The 17,020-nt window shown below is 41.3% G+C and overlaps 2 protein-coding genes across 5 annotated transcripts; one reads left to right on the top strand and one right to left on the bottom strand.

Annotated features, from left to right (window-relative positions):
- Positions 1-2,855: 2,855 nt before the first annotated feature.
- rbm14a (RNA binding motif protein 14a) lies at positions 2,856-12,257 on the bottom strand. 3 transcript variants are annotated; one of them, XM_080866852.1, is made up of 9 exons: positions 12,117-12,257; positions 11,275-11,454; positions 9,100-9,284; positions 8,668-8,850; positions 8,472-8,584; positions 7,996-8,277; positions 7,647-7,876; positions 7,082-7,492; positions 2,856-3,809 (listed from the first exon to the last, which is right to left on the bottom strand). In XM_080866852.1, exons 2-9 carry the CDS (start codon positions 11,433-11,435, stop codon positions 3,806-3,808), a joined length of 1,569 nt encoding a protein of 522 aa, XP_080722978.1. In that variant the 5' UTR covers positions 11,436-11,454; positions 12,117-12,257; the 3' UTR covers positions 2,856-3,805. The 3 variants fall into 3 exon arrangements, with proteins under 3 accessions (XP_080722978.1, XP_080722976.1, XP_080722977.1); XM_080866850.1 differs by lacking the exon at positions 2,856-3,809 and having other exon boundaries at positions 6,388-7,492; XM_080866851.1 differs by lacking the exon at positions 2,856-3,809 and having other exon boundaries at positions 6,388-7,492; positions 8,472-8,581.
- On the top strand, positions 12,171-16,953 carry LOC308386985 (uncharacterized protein). 2 transcript variants are annotated; one of them, XM_080866849.1, is made up of 6 exons: positions 12,171-12,226; positions 13,248-13,439; positions 13,537-13,651; positions 14,913-14,985; positions 15,181-15,272; positions 15,646-16,953. In XM_080866849.1, exons 2-6 carry the CDS (start codon positions 13,248-13,250, stop codon positions 16,890-16,892), a joined length of 1,719 nt encoding a protein of 572 aa, XP_080722975.1. In that variant the 5' UTR covers positions 12,171-12,226; the 3' UTR covers positions 16,893-16,953. The 2 variants fall into 2 exon arrangements, with proteins under 2 accessions (XP_080722975.1, XP_080722974.1); XM_080866848.1 differs by lacking the exon at positions 12,171-12,226 and adding an exon at positions 12,281-12,688.
- Positions 16,954-17,020: the final 67 nt, after the last annotated feature.

Below are 17,020 nucleotides of genomic sequence, written 5' to 3'. Positions count from 1 at the left end.
GAGGTCAGCTGAGATTTGGGTATTTCCTTCGGGAAAATGTCGCGCCATTACTCCTTGTTGCAGTTATTTGTCGTTCTCCGTCAGATGAATGAGCTTTTCATTGTGCACTTCACTCCCACCAACAGAGCTCGATCCATCCTGGGCCAACCTCTGACTGTTACTGTGTCCTCTGTATATAGGTAATGCTGTTCATGTGTTTTTAGACGTGCTCTCTCTCTCTGTAAAGTGATCGAAGCCCCATTGGATGACGTACTGTACGTGGGACAATTTATTGCTGTATCTGTGTTTGAATGGTTGTACTTTGAAGGTGTCATCATCCAGCGATGGGCGGGGTGGGTTAGGGTTGATGTTTGTGATGTTTGTGTCCATCTGGAGGAGTAAGGGTGGGGTCGGGAGGGCTGGGGTTTATGGGGGTAAACTATCACAACTGGTCTATACCAAGAGTGTCTTCATCAAGGAAGTGGACAGGACAGGGTCTGTCCTCTTCAAAACAGGAACATTTTTTGCACCAAAGTCATCATCAAAGCGCAGCTTCTTCTTATTCAAAGTCACTACGGATGGATGATATCAGAACTCAAAGGAATTTTTTCGTTCTTTTACTTTTAGAGACAAAGAAACTGTCTTTTTTTTGCATGATTAAGTGTCGTCTTTTTATTGGCTTGTGTGCCCGGTAAAAGCATGACCATTGTGTGAACTCTCACTTACCGGTGTGTTTGGAAAACGTTAAGGAAATTTCTCCATGAGATTTTTTACTTACCTCTTGACATGAACACTCATTGACATTCATAAATCAACTGTTTTACAATGTAGGGGTCCGTAACTGTTTGAAGGCTGCCTCGCATGCAGAAATGCAACTTGCAAGTAACCCATCAAACTTCAAACACAGTTACCATATCTGCATCTCTGTAAAACATCATGGATGTCAATGTCGATTATCACCTAGCTAGCTAGACATTGCAGTCTTGTAAAATCGCTCTTTATTAAAGCGTTGCTATTTTCAATAAGTGTGTTTGAATGCTTGCTCCTTTTTCATACTATGCCAGCAGCATCATGAGAGGTCGTGATTGAAAGTCCAAGTACTGTAATACGTGTTTGGTCTGGTCCACATCGTGTGGTGTTCTTTATGTGTTTGCCCAGTCTCGTCCTGTCTGTTGTCATAAACTAGACTTATCAGTTCTTAGTCATACCCTAAAGCACAGACCGGTTTCCTCTTAAGCCAGTCTTAAGTCCATGAGATGCTTCAAGTGTGTTTTGAACAATTTTGGAAAACTAGGACCAGAAATGTACAGATGTGGGGGTTGGGATTTGAGATCAATGGCATCATTTTCAGCCCAACTGTGTTAGTGCAGATGGGTAAATTAAGAATCTGTAGCATTACCCACATCTCTTGGTCATGTCTCTTTTTTTCCCCTTCTAAGAATAGTTCATTAATATTATATTCTTCCTCACATTCCCTCTACCTCGCTATGGTAGATTAAGGGACACAGCATGAAGCCTTTGAGCCAAACTAATTGTAGTATTTTATCTGTGGTGGGACTTTCTAAAGCCCAATGAAATAAGATTTGAAAGGCAAAGCTTTAGAAGAAAATTATTTGCCGTCACATCTTACCTTTCCATACAATACAATAAAAAGAACCTCCACTTTCAGTGTACACATTTACCTACACTAATGGTGCACAATGGATGTAGAAGGTTAACACAATGTTTCAAAAGTGGATGCTTATATTAAACATGGGTTTCATAAAAATGAAGTGAGTGGCCAAGTCCCCCCACCTCTCTTAGATTGGAATAGTCACACAGACAATATCCATGCAATAATTGCAAGAAAATTCTTTTTTTTTTTTCTGAAACTGGAATGTTTATTGAACCTTCTGACAATTTTTTAAAAATCAATTTGCATTTGAGTTGGTATAATTTCTACTATGTCCATAATTTCTGTCCAATTTATTGCGCCATTTCATTCAGCTTTTTCAGGAAAAAAAACAAAACACACGGATTCAGAAGTCACAAAAACCCATGTATCAAATAGGCATTATAGGGTTAATCTGGTCACCGCAGGAACAGCCAAATTGCTGTTCAAACCATCTGTTTGGAAAGGACAGCCAATCAGAATAAGACAGCTTTAAAAGGAAATGAGCTAAAAAGGTTTGTTTTAGACCCAGGATGGACAGAGGCTTGAACTGAACTGCGAATTGTGCTAAGCTACCCTAGAAAAGAATGAATATACAGAAATGAAAAATAAACACTATAGGTCACCTCTAAAGAGTATGTTTAACAATGCCCAGAATGGAAAAGTCCCCAATTAAATTATTTACTGACTGCACACTCAACAGGAAACAAGTGTTTGTATTCATTAGTGAAGCTACTTCATAAACTAATCTGGCTGATGGAGGCATTTATTACCAGAGTAGAAACTGCTGCATATCCATACCATTATTCCAATGAATGGTGCATGATGTCTCTGCAGTTTCACCTTCACTGTTCCACCTTTGCCCATTTACGTACACAGGCCTACTCCTCATGTTACCTCAGTATATTAGTGTATACTGCTTTCACTACACCCATGCAGTACTGTAGTGTCCATTTGTAAACTTAATTGATGTTGAGGGCATGAAACTCAGTGAGTATCCATGAAAAGGTCTTGTTTGCAGGTGGAAGTCCGATACCTTCAACTACTTCTTTTGTATATTAAAAACGACTCAATTATCAGGTTTGGATTGTTATCAGAGTATTGGTTTTTATTTGAAAAAGCATAGATTGATGTTTTTGGAAAAAAACTGAATAAAATGTCATCTGATGCTGAGCCCTGAAAGTTTAAATGGCAAAACCCACCAAGCTTTCTGCATCTTCAAATATTCACACAGAGATTGTTTCATTCAGTTGAAATTCATTTTATTGATAATTAAACATTTGAAAGAACATAGGACAAAATGTAATTTAAAACAACATGGTCGCATCCGTGTTCATCGTCATTCATACAAGTTGAATGCGGCATCAAAAATCGTTTTCAGATGGGGGGAGTCGAGCGTTGAACCAGCAACCGATCCTGAGCCAGGTTATTCAACTCTGAAGTGGAGGCCCTACCACTGTGCTCTTACGCAAGGCACTTAACCCCCGAAGAGGCCGCAGGGGCGCTTTTAGAAAAACTAAGACAACCCATCGATCTAAATGTCCCCGACTCTGGCTGTGGTGCTCTTCGGTGATAGGCTGAAACAGGACGTACTTACAACAACATGCCTGCTGCAGAGTGTGTTCAGATTTAGACTAAAGGGGGCACAGATGTCCTTAAAAACTTGTGTGAGAGTGGTCACATTAGGAGCAGGAATGTATGAGCAGAGAAAACTTGAGGGGAGGAGGGAGGGGAAATGTAAGGATTTGAACAGGAAAATAAAAATAAAAAATAAATAAAAATCTCCCATTTAAAAAAAAGAAGAAAAAAAAAAGAAAAGAAAAAAAACCCCCAAAACCCCAAACAAACATTAATAAGAAGAGAAAAAAGATGGGTGAGTTGTTTCAAAAAATAAAAAAAAAATTCCAAAATCCGGACAAATCTGAATCCCTGAAGGCAAGTGAGATGTAAGAAGTATGGACACAGGAGCATCTGTACGGCGTGTGTGTGCTGGTGAGTGTGTAGGCGTGTTTCGGGGAGGGGTCTGAGTGTGTGGTCTGAGTGTTTACCTTAGTGGGGAGACCCCCCATCGTCCACAGCAGTTTCAGGCCTAACGCTGCTTTTTTCCCCCATTCCACGCTACAGCTGCGTGTGCCGTACGTCCAGGGCAAGGGCTCAGTTTGGCTCCCTCCCACTCTAGCTGCAATAATCAGCAAGAGGAAGAAGGTGGCTGGAGCAGCAGCAACAACAAGGCAAGCAACTAACAGTTCACATGGAGAAGGTGGAATAATGTGGAAATGTAGAGAGGCTATGTGTCACTGAAAAAATAATCGCAGCACTATCAGTTCACGTGCTGAATGAGAAGTAATGCGAGTAGCTAATGTGTGGTACAATCACATCGGAGCAACTATTGAGAGTCATGAAATGCAAGAAGAATCAGGTGTGCATTAGTATTATTTGCACTGCATCGCACGTGTTGTCTGTTATAAATTATATGAACTAACCCAGTTATAAGGTGAAAGTTGTCTAGGTGTGATTTGGATGCTGAGAAAGCCTGTGTGTGCTTCTGGTGAGATCAGAAGAGAAAAGGAAAGGTCTTCGTGCCTTCTCACTTCTGCCCGGGAAAAATCAGTGGCCTCTACAAAATCCAAAACGACTTTCGCATCACCATCAGCACTGAGAACATCACCTGAAGTCTGCTCAGCTTAAAACCCTTCGATACACACACACACACACACAGTTGCTTTCTCTTTTTACTTCACTCGCCAATGCCACTACAACTCACCATCACTCACTACATGCTACAGCACAACTGTAATCCCTCCCTGCCATACAAACGGCTGCCTCTTTTTACGAGTCTGGTACAACTGAACTGTCCAACTACACCAGGTCTCCAACTGTTTAGAAAGAAATACAATCACTATGTTTTTATTAACAGTCAATATTCCTACCAAATGTTGGTTGGCATCTTTTTAAATATTTACATTTGTACCAAATTGTAGATTTTCTTTCCGTCTAAATCACAACTATCCATGAGACCAAAGGTATGACAGAAGCTGATGAGACTTCCAAAAAAAAAAAAAAAAAAAAAAAAAAAAAAAAAGGAAACTAATGGAAGATGTCAAAAAATAAAAATAAAAATAAAAAAATAAAGAGGAAAGAAAAATTAAAAGTTGAATTTTAATTGCTCAAATTCTATTAGCTCCATTGGCCATGCATCGCTTGCTGACATTCCTCCTGGCTCTTATAAATTCACATATATACAAAACCAACAAAAAAACCCCCCAAAACTATTGAACAACTGAATGTTGCTTATAATCAGAGAAAGATGTGGATGCATTGAACACAAAACAAGAACTAAGTGTGAATAACTACTAAATTACGTGAAGACTGTTCTGACATTTAAAGGCAAAACCGACCTTTAAAGCAAAAACTGACAGGACATATTCAGTTCCTGAGGTTGGAACATATTTTTGTTTGCACAGACCTCAAGATTTACAGAAAGCCAAGAGGGGAAGAAAAGTAAGGTAAATTATAATAATCTACCTCAACTGAAATCATGCACTCTTGTGGGTCTACTCTGCTTTAATCGATACTGCCCAAAATAGCAAAACTATGAAACATCAAGCAGGTTATTCACACACTGCTTATATCCATCAAAAACCAGTCCAACTCTTGTATGTTAGGAGGATGGTCTAGAAATTTACCTCAAAGTCACTCCTCTCACCCTGCAAATGAGTAAGCTCAGGAAATGTTTTCATGTGAACAGCCCCCATTCTTTTATTTTTTTAAGACTACACCGTCAGCTAAAACCCCTTTCAGACACAGCAATCTCACTAGGTCTACCTAGTAAGACTTACATATTTCTTTTAATATGGTGCATGTCTGGATGCATGCTGTCACATGTGCGTCAAAAACAATAATCAAGTGTATGTGTTTGCTTTATTCAGTCCAGAAGACAGGATGATGTCTCTGAGCTTGTGTGGGAGAAGCTGCTCAGTCAGCAGCCCACACACTCAAAATCAGAGAAACCCTGCTGGTACTGACGATGAAGGAGAGAACAAATGTTCTCAAGTGAAACTACATCTACAGAGTGATGCTTACAATGCCCAATGACACCAGTGAGATAGGTCTTTTGGATATATTGAAAGCTGTTTGTGTGCCTGAACGAAGCCGTGAGAAGAATTCATGTATAATCCAAGTGCTGTCAATCTACAAGACTGATGTTTTCTATCCCATGTCTGAAAGGGGCTTAAGTGAAACCAGCCTGATACATTATTTGAGATGCCATCTGGTCAATTTAACAACACAATTTCAATCTGTACGGGATCAAATTTCCTCAGTAAATGAAACAATCAATTTGATTAACCACTCAAACTTCCTTTTACCTCATCTCTGCTTTCCATCTTCAAACACCATATTACATGTAGAGGTTGTGCGTCTGATCAAAACAGGTTTATTGTTACGAAAGCATCGCTACAAATGACTTCAGACTAAGCCTCGTTACATACTCTACAAAAGCCACAACAAATATGCAAGCACAACTGTTTGTACTTTGTTATTGTTGGAGATGTGCTGAGTCAACTTTGTGTTCTTCATAGCAGACTGCAGTTTGAGGTGCTGTCTAACTGAACAACATTATACAAAGAGATGTTTCTTCAACACCCTGACAGATATACAAAAGGGGACAAAATTATAGAAACAATTAGTATAAAGCAATACAGCTCAACAGCACATTAAATTGCAGCCAACCCAAAGTTGGCCGTCATGAATAGAGAAATTAGTGTTTTATAAAAACAATAACAAAGCCATACAGTCCCAGTTGGACAGGATATGTTTCCATGGATAAAACCGGTTTATAATTTACTTATCTGTACTTTGTATTTTTGTCTGCAATATACGATGAGTTGCCAGACTGCACATTTCATGCAGCAACAATCTTTTATGTAGAGTACATAAAATGGCTTCGCCTGACACCGAACAGAAAGCTCTTCTGAAGTGACAAAAACCCACCTTCTGAGTCCAACCTTGTTTGAGGCAAAATTTAAGCTTTAACATTCAACAAGGAACCAGCTGTGCCTCTATATCACATCTAACAGGAACTATTAATGCTTAACAGCACTCTAGTATCAGCTGCCTCCCTCATCTCCACTACTCCAGAGACCTTGCTAGCTCATAATCATCCACTTAACTGAGTAATCATCCATTGAGAGACTAGTTGGTCAAGATGGAGAAACAGGGGAGAATCACAACCTTGCCCACTCTCTTGTTTTTCGCCTTTAAACTGTCCCTTATGTATGCTCGCTGACGTACACACACACAAACACGCGCACACACACAATCACACATCTGCCATGTGTAAAGGAGCGTGTGGAAGGGGGGTGGGGCTATCGATAAGGGGGTTCTGGCGTGTGGTAAGGGTAATCGTGGCGCGGGGGCATGGGTTGCCCGTGTGCGGGTGTCTGCTCATACGGTGTGGAGGTGGAGTAGCTTCCCGCTCCGTAAGCTCCCGATGAATCATATGCTCCCGGTGCCCCGTAGCCTCCAGATGTGTCATAGCCCGCTGAGGCGTCGTAGCTTCCAGACGAGGCATCGTAGCTCCCGGATGAAGCGTCGTAGCTCCCCGATGAGGCGTCATAACTTCCCGAAGTGTCGTACGTTCCTGGTGCTGCATAGGAATCCGATGCGGCATATGTCGGGAGTGCTGTATATGTCCCTGGTGGTGCAGGGGTTGTGGTGGAAGCAGGTGCCTGTGTGGTTGCCGGTGGAGGCGGAGGTGGTGGTGGAGGATTGGTGTAGGCATACTGGAGGTACTGGTACTGTTGCTGGTACTGTTGATACTGTTGGTACTGATGCATTTGTTGGTAGTATTCTGTATATGACCTTGAGTCAAAATTAGAGTTGAAGAAAAGGTAAGAAATAAGCAGGAAAAAAAAAGGCACACAAATCTCAATAATATGACCATGTTATATTATCATAAACTGGTTTAAGCTTAATTTTCTTCTATCACTATCTGCTCTTTAAATGTTATGTGTACCTCGCAACAGGATCCGCTCCTTCAGGAGTTGTGGTGGTGGTGGCAGCGACGGGGTCTTCAGGTGCTCCAGGTGGTGTTGGAAGCAGGGCACGTCGTTTGGGGCGTATCTGAGCAAATGAACCCGGAACAGGGTCAGGGAGGAGAGGAGCTCGATTTCCTCGTATTGGGCTGCGGTCCCGCTCATTATCTGAAGGTGCTGCCTTTCTCCCTGCCTGCTGCTCTGCCAGAACCTTGAGTCATAAAAAAACAAAACAAAAAAAAAAAAACAACACAGATAAGATGACCGTTTCTGAAACACAATAATAGACACACAAGCACACAAGACATTTTTACTCCTAAGTTAACAGACCTTCTGTCCCTCCTGAAAGAACTTGGCTCTCGCTGCTTCGAAAAGTGTTGTTGGATCTGGTACAGTCTGGGGCTCCACCTCTTCCTCAACTGCGGCCGCTGCAGAATTGTGATTTGCCAGCTCATGAAACACCTGGTCAGCTACAGATCCATACACTTGGCTGGCAAGAGCTCCATATATGACTCCATCTGCACCTTTAGAACTGGTGATCCCTTTCAGAGCAGCGTAGGTGGGGTCAAAGGATGTGGTGTTGTAGAAAGAGTTATGGACACTTTGTTGAACCTGCAACAAAAGAAAATTCTTAAATCTAGTCCGTCTAAACTCTATGGTGCAATATAGGGAGTTCAAATTAAAGTTCATAAAAGGCTTGACTGACAATAAAGTTTCCTAAAAAGTTGTGATATTCATTACTTTGAAAAACAAAGAGCAGAAGGCTTTCAAATGGCAGTGGACATCCTGGTGGAGAATATACTTACTTGTATGGGTAATCCAGCTGCAGCAGCTGCAGCTGCAGCAAGCACAGCTGCTTGACTCTGATGATGCTCTAGTGACGGAGGCGGTCGTGGAAGAAGACCCTCTCTGCCACCTGCTGAAAACATGATTACAACATAAGCTGCATTTCATTTCTTGGAAAACAAATTGCCCTTTCATCATCACCTGCTGTTACAGCACCTGTGGGGTTAGCTGAATTTCCAGCTGTCATAATCTGGTTTATCAGAGGTTGGGCTTTGGACAGCTCTACAGCCAACTGACGCCCCTTGAACATGGTCCCATTGAGTGCCTCAATAGCCGCCAAGGCTTCCTCCTTCCTCTCCATATGCACGAATGCATAGCCGACATTTGAGCATAACCTTGCTGTAGTTTACAGGAAAGAGAAAGGTCAACATTAGTCTGAGGCTGATTTTTACAATGAAATGTGTGCATCCCATATTTTATGTCACATCAACTTGAAAGATTGGACCATGATGCAAACCAGAAAAGTCACTTGCTCAGAGTTTAAAGTCCCCAAATCTGTTCTTATTCAAACCAGCTCAAGTTAATTAAATCCTGATGCAAATTTCTCTCACACACAATCTTTACAGATTACAAGGCTTTATACGTTACCTTTGACTTTATCACAGTCTAAAACTCTTCCGAAGGTTGAGAACAGCCCATGCAAGTCATCTGCTGAACATGTAGCGCTGAGGTTCCCCACAAACACTTTAGTGGAGTTGGGTGGGCGTGCTCGTGACTCTTCGACTACCAGGGGTCTGCCTCGGTACTCTTTGCCATCAAGATGTCGTATCGCCCTGTTAGCGTAAGAACAGCTAAATCATAAACACATTCAAAACCACAGATGAGACTATCAGTAATAACATTTAACTGCAATATACGGTCACTGCCTACTTCCCTAAGCACACCTATTCAAAGGCTCATTAATGCAAATATCCAATCAGCTAGTCACATGGCAACAACTCAAGGCATTTACATATGTAGTCTTGGTGAAAACTACCTGCTGAGGTTCAAACTGAACATCAGAATGAGTAAGAACGGCAATTTCACTTTGAATATGGAACACCAACTTCCTGCTATCCAAGACCAGGAAACTGGTGCTACAATTTGCACAGGCTCGCCAAAATTGGACAATAGAAGACTGGACAACAACTGCCTGGTCTCATGATTAAGTCAACATTCATATGGTAAATATTTATTCTGAATGTGACCATCAGTTCACTGTACTTAAATGTCCTTCAGTCACTAGATCTTGACCCAAAATAGCACCTTTGGGATGTGCTGGAAGAGCAGACTCACATTATAGGTGTGCAGGCAGGACAAATCTGCAATGACCAGATGATTTCACATCAATATGAACCAAAATCTTTGATGAGACCCTGTTGAATCTATGCCATGAAGAATTAATGGAGTTCTTTATGGAAGAGATCAAATACCAGCATAACAAATACTGCTGCAGCCTTTCCTTGTTTTACTAACTGCACTTTAATAGGAAGTAAACAGCTACTGTAATTAGTCAGACCACAACAGTGTTTGGTGAGAGAATGCTCCTGTTCCTGTTTTCTTTTTAGTATCTTAGTTTTTCAGATACTGCAGCCTGTTGCTTCTTTCATACCTTTATAAACTTTGTTACTTTTATTGTTTGACCTAGGTCTTCCAATTTCTAATAATAATGAAAGAGACAATTCTTGTATCTGAACTGTTTGTCTCCACTCAGACATTTTTTTAAGGTGTCTGCAAACTGTAAACTATTGCATGTGTTTTAGGCTTCTACTGTATTAGACTAGTATTAAGCAGGAAAGTGAAGCTAAGCAAATGGTCAAATTAAGCTTCTATGCATGGATCTTGGGATTTATAATTAGTCATTACTTTTATAATTAGTCATTACTTTTAAACAGTCAAAGCACTGGAAAGGTCAAATATGTATATACTTGTTACTTTTAACCTTTAATTTATATTGTATAACTCATTGATATGATTGTTGTACTGTAACAAATATGTAGCTCCCAGAGTGGACTCATTTCTGTGAGTTGTTTTAACACTATAACAAAAACATCATTTATTTACAATGCAGATAGTGCTTACCAACTGTATCGTTTAAGAGGTTCAGAATATGTACTACAATACCAAAAAATCAAACTGAAAGAGAATGACATGTCATGTAGACTAAATCTGACTAAACTCTCAAACATTAAAACTAAAGACATTTCAACTTGTTTCAATTTATTTAACTAAAGTCTAGTTTATGACATGTTGTTTTTTTTTGTTTTTTTAAACGTTTAGTTTTACTTAAGTATAACAACCTTGATGATAAAATAAATGAACGTTTCTGGTTTTGGAATAGATAGATTCTATCTATCATATGATGTTCCTAACTCACAATAGGATTTTGAAGGCCACTGTGCACATTAGTGCAACTGGTCAGAACAAAGTTAAGTAAAGAGACACAGAGCAATGCATGGCAGATGTCTGTGCAATACTCTATTTAAGAGTCTGCTGATAAGCCATAATTATTTTGGGGGTTAGCTTTACTTTACTACACATACTGAACATCACTAATACAAATGTTGCATTTCTGACGCATGTTTAAAAACGACAAAGCTGGACTACTTTAAATGACTAAATACAATGAACTCAGTCTGCTCTTATACTTTGAGAAAAGAATGTATGTTTTCATGTAAACTACATGACTCCTTTTGACATGATTTCCGAGATGTACAACAACATTTAGGAAAGCAAAACACTAATTATATCTAATAACAGTGATGGCCAGTGTAACAATTATACCTGTCTGCTGCCCCCTCTCCCTTCAGGGTAACGAAAGCATACTGTCTCAGCAACGAGCAGGTGTTGATCTCTCCATATGGACCAAAGAGCTTGTTCAGTTCTTCGTGCGTAGCATCTATAGGAAGGTTCCCTACAAACAACTTCACGTTCTCACCGCTCATCTCTGTAAAAACCAGGCATCTGCAAGAGAACAAACATGACGCGGGGAACATACGGTCATTTGTGATTTGAGCAACGGTAACAGGCTAGCTAGACGATTAGTAGATCTCAACAGGAAATTTGCTGTCTTGAAAAAATCTCGAAAGGCCTATCAAAGCTGATTGATCCCCCCCACCCCCCACACACACACACACACACAATCTGGCGTTATTACCAGGCGGGTTTTTTTTTTATAGCTATTTGCGTATTCGCCGGATTGCCACTTGGCAGTCGCCGCAGCGACGCCAGGAGGTATTATTAGCTAAGCTAATAAAACCGTTAAATTGGGCGGCGAAAATGCCTCCAGATTAAAGTGTGTAAAATGCCTAGGTTAGCCGCAGAATGGCAAAAGACGAAAAATAGCTACATGTAACTGTTTATATAGCTTACTATAAGCACCGTTACACGACCAGCAGCACGCTAAAACTCCAGACACTCCTGGCCATCTTGTTGAGCATTAGCTAATGTTAGCTACGCCAGCTAACGCTAACGTAGAGGGTTTTATCTGAGTGGTAGCAAACGTCTACCAAAGCTAAAGCCAGGTCTCTGTTACCAGTTATCGTAAAAAAATAACTAAGCCCGTCTAGTTTTCATATTTGAACAAAAATTTTGAATTATGCCAGCAAAGTACACAGAAGCCTTACCCAACGCGGTCCTGGAGCTGTCGTATTTAAACCTCACATCCGTATCCGGTTTCCTGAGGCAGGGTTGCACACATGGAGGGCGCAGTTTCACCAAGACGGTCACTTTACTGGCAAGCCACTATTTTACTTGCATATCTTCGCGCTAATGTGCTAAAGTAGACTGTAGCACTAACAAAATGGATGAACGGAGGCTATGGGTTCTGTAACTACAGGACTTTAAACCAATTAACCCCTGTTTAACTGCTCTTCTAAAACGACTTGTTACTATTATCTGTACTAAAAAGTAATACAAAAATAAGACATAACTCAAGTCTTATGTGGATCTAGAACACGTGAGTCTGACGTCATGATGACTTGACTTGACTCCAGGTGAGATCAGGTGGGTTAGGAGGAGGAGCAAAAGAAGGCGTCTTCAGATCGGAGAGCACGCGTCATGACAGGCCAGAGTGAAAGAGAAGTAAACTTCCTATCGTAGTAAAAAAAAAAAAAAAAGCTGGTGGAAGAACACGAAGCATGCCATCATAAAGTGGATCCGGAGGTGAAAAAGGAAGGAGAAGAATCGGAGCAGAGAGGTAGTAAAACAGTTTGAGTTGGTTGTTTAAAAATAAGATGAGCGTGCTGTGACACACAATTACATGACTGTGGCGCTAGAAGCCTGCGTGCAGCGCAGTTTGCGGAGGAAATGTGCAAGTTTTAGAGGAATGTACTTCGTGCGGGTCCAGACAGAAGTTGACATGTATAGGCTGCGGTCAGATTCAGCCCATTGATGCGTTCGTATTAAGAAGGATAAGTGTGTCAGTTTGACATTTGCTCCTTTTTTACTTAACATCTAATGACTGTTGTGACGTTTGTGTTTGCTGTGGGTGTGTCTGTAATTTAAAGATCTTCACCATAGGTTGCTATTTTATTTAAGCTCTGTCTGAGCTGCTGTGCTTTACCAAGTCTGGACTTGCCGGTCCAATCCAGTCAGATTTATGGTACAAGTGTGTGTCTCTGTTTGTGTGCAGCAGTCTCACCCGTCTTTCTGTCATTACTGGGATCCAGAAGGATGCCATAACCACGTGTAGCATTATGAGACTGCATGGAGATTTGGAGCACATTAACTATGTTGTTGTATGCATATGTGTTTAGATGGCACAGCAAGAAGAACCCCTGTACGATTTCCCAGAGCCCACCCAAGTATCGGAGCGCAAGCTGAGGGGTCAGGGTTCCCTGAAAAACATCAGTGTACTGGATCGTCTCCTGCTTACAGTGCCCGTCTGGCTTCAGCTATCAATCAACCCAGCCACAGCACTGCACATACTGCAGAGGGAACCTCCCGGGGTCTGAGACACAGACATAACACACATCCACATTTCCTCTCCTACCTTTTCTTATGCACTCCCAGTTGCGTTCAGTAATCACTTGTGTTGTCTTGCAGACGTTCCTGGTGCGAAAGTCTCGCACGTCCCAAAGAAACGTGCTCTGTGTGCGTTTGACGGATGACAGCGTGCCATCGTTTGTTCAGCAGTTTGGTATCAGAGAGGAGCAAGGCAGTAAGAGCATTACCTCAACACTTGGTAGTCTTTGGAAGAGTCCACTCACATTTTAGGAAAGCATCTTAACGTTTAATAGAGTGCTGTGAAAAAGTTATTTAGCTTCTTCCTTATTTCTTTTATTCTTGTTGCATATGTGCCATACTTATGTTAGATCATCGAGCAAATGTTAATATTAGACAAAGTAAATACAAAATGCAGTTTTTGATTAGATAATTTCATTAATTAAGGCATCAAAGATGGGAAGGAAGTGTTTGGATTCAGCCATATTAGAGTTTTCAAGTTTGAATGGTCTGCCATCGTATGACATTTTTGCCCAGTCACTTTCTTATTGATGAATCATGAACACTGAGGCAAGTGACGCCTGCAGGTCTGTAGATGTTGTTCTTTTGTGACCTCTTGGATGAGTCGTCGATGTGCTCTTGGAGTAATTTTAGTCAGCTGGCCACTCCTGGGAAGGTTCACCACTGTTTACTCCATATGTGGATAATGGCTCTCACTGTGGTTTGGTGGAGTCTCAAAGCACCAAACAAAGTCGCTGATAGAAGTCAGTGACTTTGTTTCTCAGCTTTTCTTGAGTGTCTTTATATCATGGCATGATCTGTTGCTTTTTGAGATCTTTCAGCCCACATCACTTTGTCAGACAGGTTCGATTTAATTTATTTCCTGATCCAGCAGGTCGGGCAGTAATCATGCCTGGGAGTGGCTTGTAACATTGAGCAAAAAAAAAAAAAAAGTGGTTAATCACAGTTAATTTCTCATTTAACAAGGAGAAGCAACAACACCGTACTCGTGTGCTGGATATAAATGTAAATCTGCATTTTCTTTAATTATATTCTTTTGGCTAGGTATTATATACACCATTTGCTTGTTTTTACTTTATTATTTATTGCAACAAATAAAAATTAAAAAATACACGCACACAGACCATGATGAGTGCAGTGTTGTCAGCAATTCTATGAGTCTTATTTAACCTAGCTTTAAAATCTTTTCATTCTGAAGATGCTGTAATTAAATATCAGACAGCTTTAAATCTACAACTACACACTATCATTTCTGTACTATTACACAGTACTTACACATAAATACTAGAATTCAGATAAAAGCAAAGATGCCTTTCATTGTCTTCTTTTAAAGTAAAACTCCAGGCCAAAGACCCAATATTCTACTCAATAATTCCTCAGATAAGCTGTATTATTAATACCAGCCAGCGTTCCCTCGCACTAAACATCCCTGACATTTGAATTTTCTTCATCCGCAGCTCTGTCTCTGGAGACTTCAGCCATCAGCTTTCCAGACCTTCCAAGACTAATTTCCTTTTACTGTGTTAGCAGGTAAAATGTTGCCTTCCTCATTCTCAGTTTCCTTAGTGGTTCTTTGGTATAATTTTGATTCTTTAACCTTGCTCAAGTCCTATTACGTTGTCATCACTTCTTCCTCTTTTTCCACGTGAATCCATTCCAATATCTGTTTATGTGCAAGAACTAATGCAGATCTTTTTAATCTCTGCGGCGCATGTTTCTTTTCAGAGATGTGCTACCATTCCCTCTGGAGCTTCCTGACGCAATAGCGAGGGCATCATCGCACAAAGAGCTCGAGTCTATCTCACACATGGGAATAGGTTGGTCATTTCATTTTTTTCCCCCAATAGAAGATTTTGTAAGCATGCTCAACTTCAAATACTTTGATCTTCCAGGATTTATTTAAGCACATCATTAATTATGTCTCAGCCGCAGGTTAGCAAGCAGCCACTGGGGGAAGTTTGTGTGTAGGTGCATCTTTTCTGTCCTCTGCTTACTTAATTCTTTTATGTATAAAATGTGAATTTAATAAAAAATAAATAAATCAATAGTAAATTACTGTCACAATGATGTTGAATTTATGCAGCTTATAAAATGTAAACTTTACTCAAATCACTGTTCGCATTAGAATCACAGTAAAATTTGGTTATGATGAACTTATTAAAATAACCAAAACATTTTTTTGTTGTGTAGAGTTTTGGAATTCCCACCTAAATGTCCGTGGGCCACGGGAGACACCTAAGCCCCGAAAAGCTAAGGAGAAGAAGCGAGATGTTGCAACCTCCGCCCTGCCTAAGTCTGCACTACAGTCAAGCTCTCCAGCTCCGTCTGACTCAGCTCCACAGCCAGACTCAGACAACCAGCATAAATCTGCACCTGACTCAGATGCTGCTGCCCAGAAATCGTCTCTAAATTCCACCTTGTTCCACGAGTTTTGCCCGATCACCACGCGTAGTCCCTTAGAGCTGGACTGTGGCTCTGGGCTGGGCGCTCTCTGTTTCATCAACCCTCTTTTCCTGCAGTCTCAGAGCACTTTATCCAGACGGCGCATGTTCAAGCACAGCCTCAAAGTCCGGGTTTCAACAGAGACATCGACCATGCTGTCGCCCCCGCTTGCTCCACCACCTCCGCCACCTTTAATGCCAAAAACCAAGGGGAGGTGTAAAGCCCAGAAGAGCGGACAGGAAACACTCGAGCTGAGAAAAGGCCAAACTGCTCAAGACGGCCATACCCAGCCGGTGACGCAAAACGATCCCAGCGGTGGTCAACCGCAGCCTTCATCAGCAATTCCTCAGATCCAGCCAGGGATGCAGGAGCAGCAGATGGAAGCACGCCAAAGTAAAGAGGGAGTGAAAGAAGAGGAGGCTACTGCCCAGCCACCAGCAATAAAGGAGCATCTCCCAGCTGACTCAGACTACATGAAACCCTGTCCAATAATCAGTTTCCCCAATTGTGCCTCACTGTCGTCTAAGCCACCTCCTCTTTTCCCCAAAATTTTTCAATCCCTCTCTCCTCGTGACTCTCCCAGTGCTTCTCCCTCTCTTTCCCCTTATCAGTCCCCATCTGTATCTCCCAAGATGCACATTTCTCTCTCCCCTAATGACTCACCCAGCCTTTCTCCCTCCCATTCGCCTTATCAGTCCCCATCTCTTTCTCCTAAGGTCCCCTACTCTCTCTCTCCCTTCATCTCCCAACCCTTCTCTCCGTTGATAGAGCTGGCCAGCGATACATACTCCACTCCTTCAACACCGGATCAGTTGAGATCAGACAGTGAAGCTGAAGAGAAGGAGGAAGCACAAGTGATCGAAAACAAGGATGGAGAATACAAAGATCAGCACAAAAAGATGGAAAAGGTTGACTTGGTGTTACAAACGAATGCTGCTTCTGTAAACGATAGGGAGAGCTGCAGTACTGAAGAAACAGCAGAAACTCCTGATTAGGGCTGGGTATCGTCACTGATGTTTAGAATCGATTCGATCCACGATTCGATTCAATTCAATTCAATTTTGCCTCAGACAGTCAGAAATATTATAATTCAGATCAGTACATTGACATATTTTTGTATCTA

This window comes from Rhamphochromis sp. 'chilingali' (genome assembly GCF_963969265.1).
Source record: "Rhamphochromis sp. 'chilingali' genome assembly, chromosome: 19".
In the NCBI taxonomy this organism is placed as follows: Eukaryota; Metazoa; Chordata; class Actinopteri; order Cichliformes; family Cichlidae; genus Rhamphochromis; species Rhamphochromis sp. 'chilingali'.
Note: the sequence above shows the minus strand (reverse complement) of the source record. Positions and strands in the feature narration are given on the sequence as shown.

Excerpts from the sequence above, each read along its gene's own strand:
- LOC308386985 (XM_080866849.1), top strand. The coding sequence starts at position 13,248 with ATGGCACAGCAAGAAGAACCCCTGTACGATTTCCCAGAGCCCACCCAA. Across the intron at positions 14,986-15,180 it reads TCCTTTTACTGTGTTAGCAG|AGATGTGCTACCATTCCCTC; the intron begins GTAAAATGTTGC and ends GTTTCTTTTCAG. Across the intron at positions 15,273-15,645 it reads TATCTCACACATGGGAATAG|AGTTTTGGAATTCCCACCTA; the intron begins GTTGGTCATTTC and ends TTTGTTGTGTAG.
- rbm14a (XM_080866850.1), bottom strand. The coding sequence starts at position 11,435 with ATGAGCGGTGAGAACGTGAAGTTGTTTGTAGGGAACCTTCCTATAGAT. Across the intron at positions 8,585-8,667 it reads AAATTCAGCTAACCCCACAG|CAGGTGGCAGAGAGGGTCTT; the intron begins GTGCTGTAACAG and ends TCATGTTTTCAG. Across the intron at positions 7,877-7,995 it reads TCTTTCAGGAGGGACAGAAG|GTTCTGGCAGAGCAGCAGGC; the intron begins GTCTGTTAACTT and ends TTATGACTCAAG.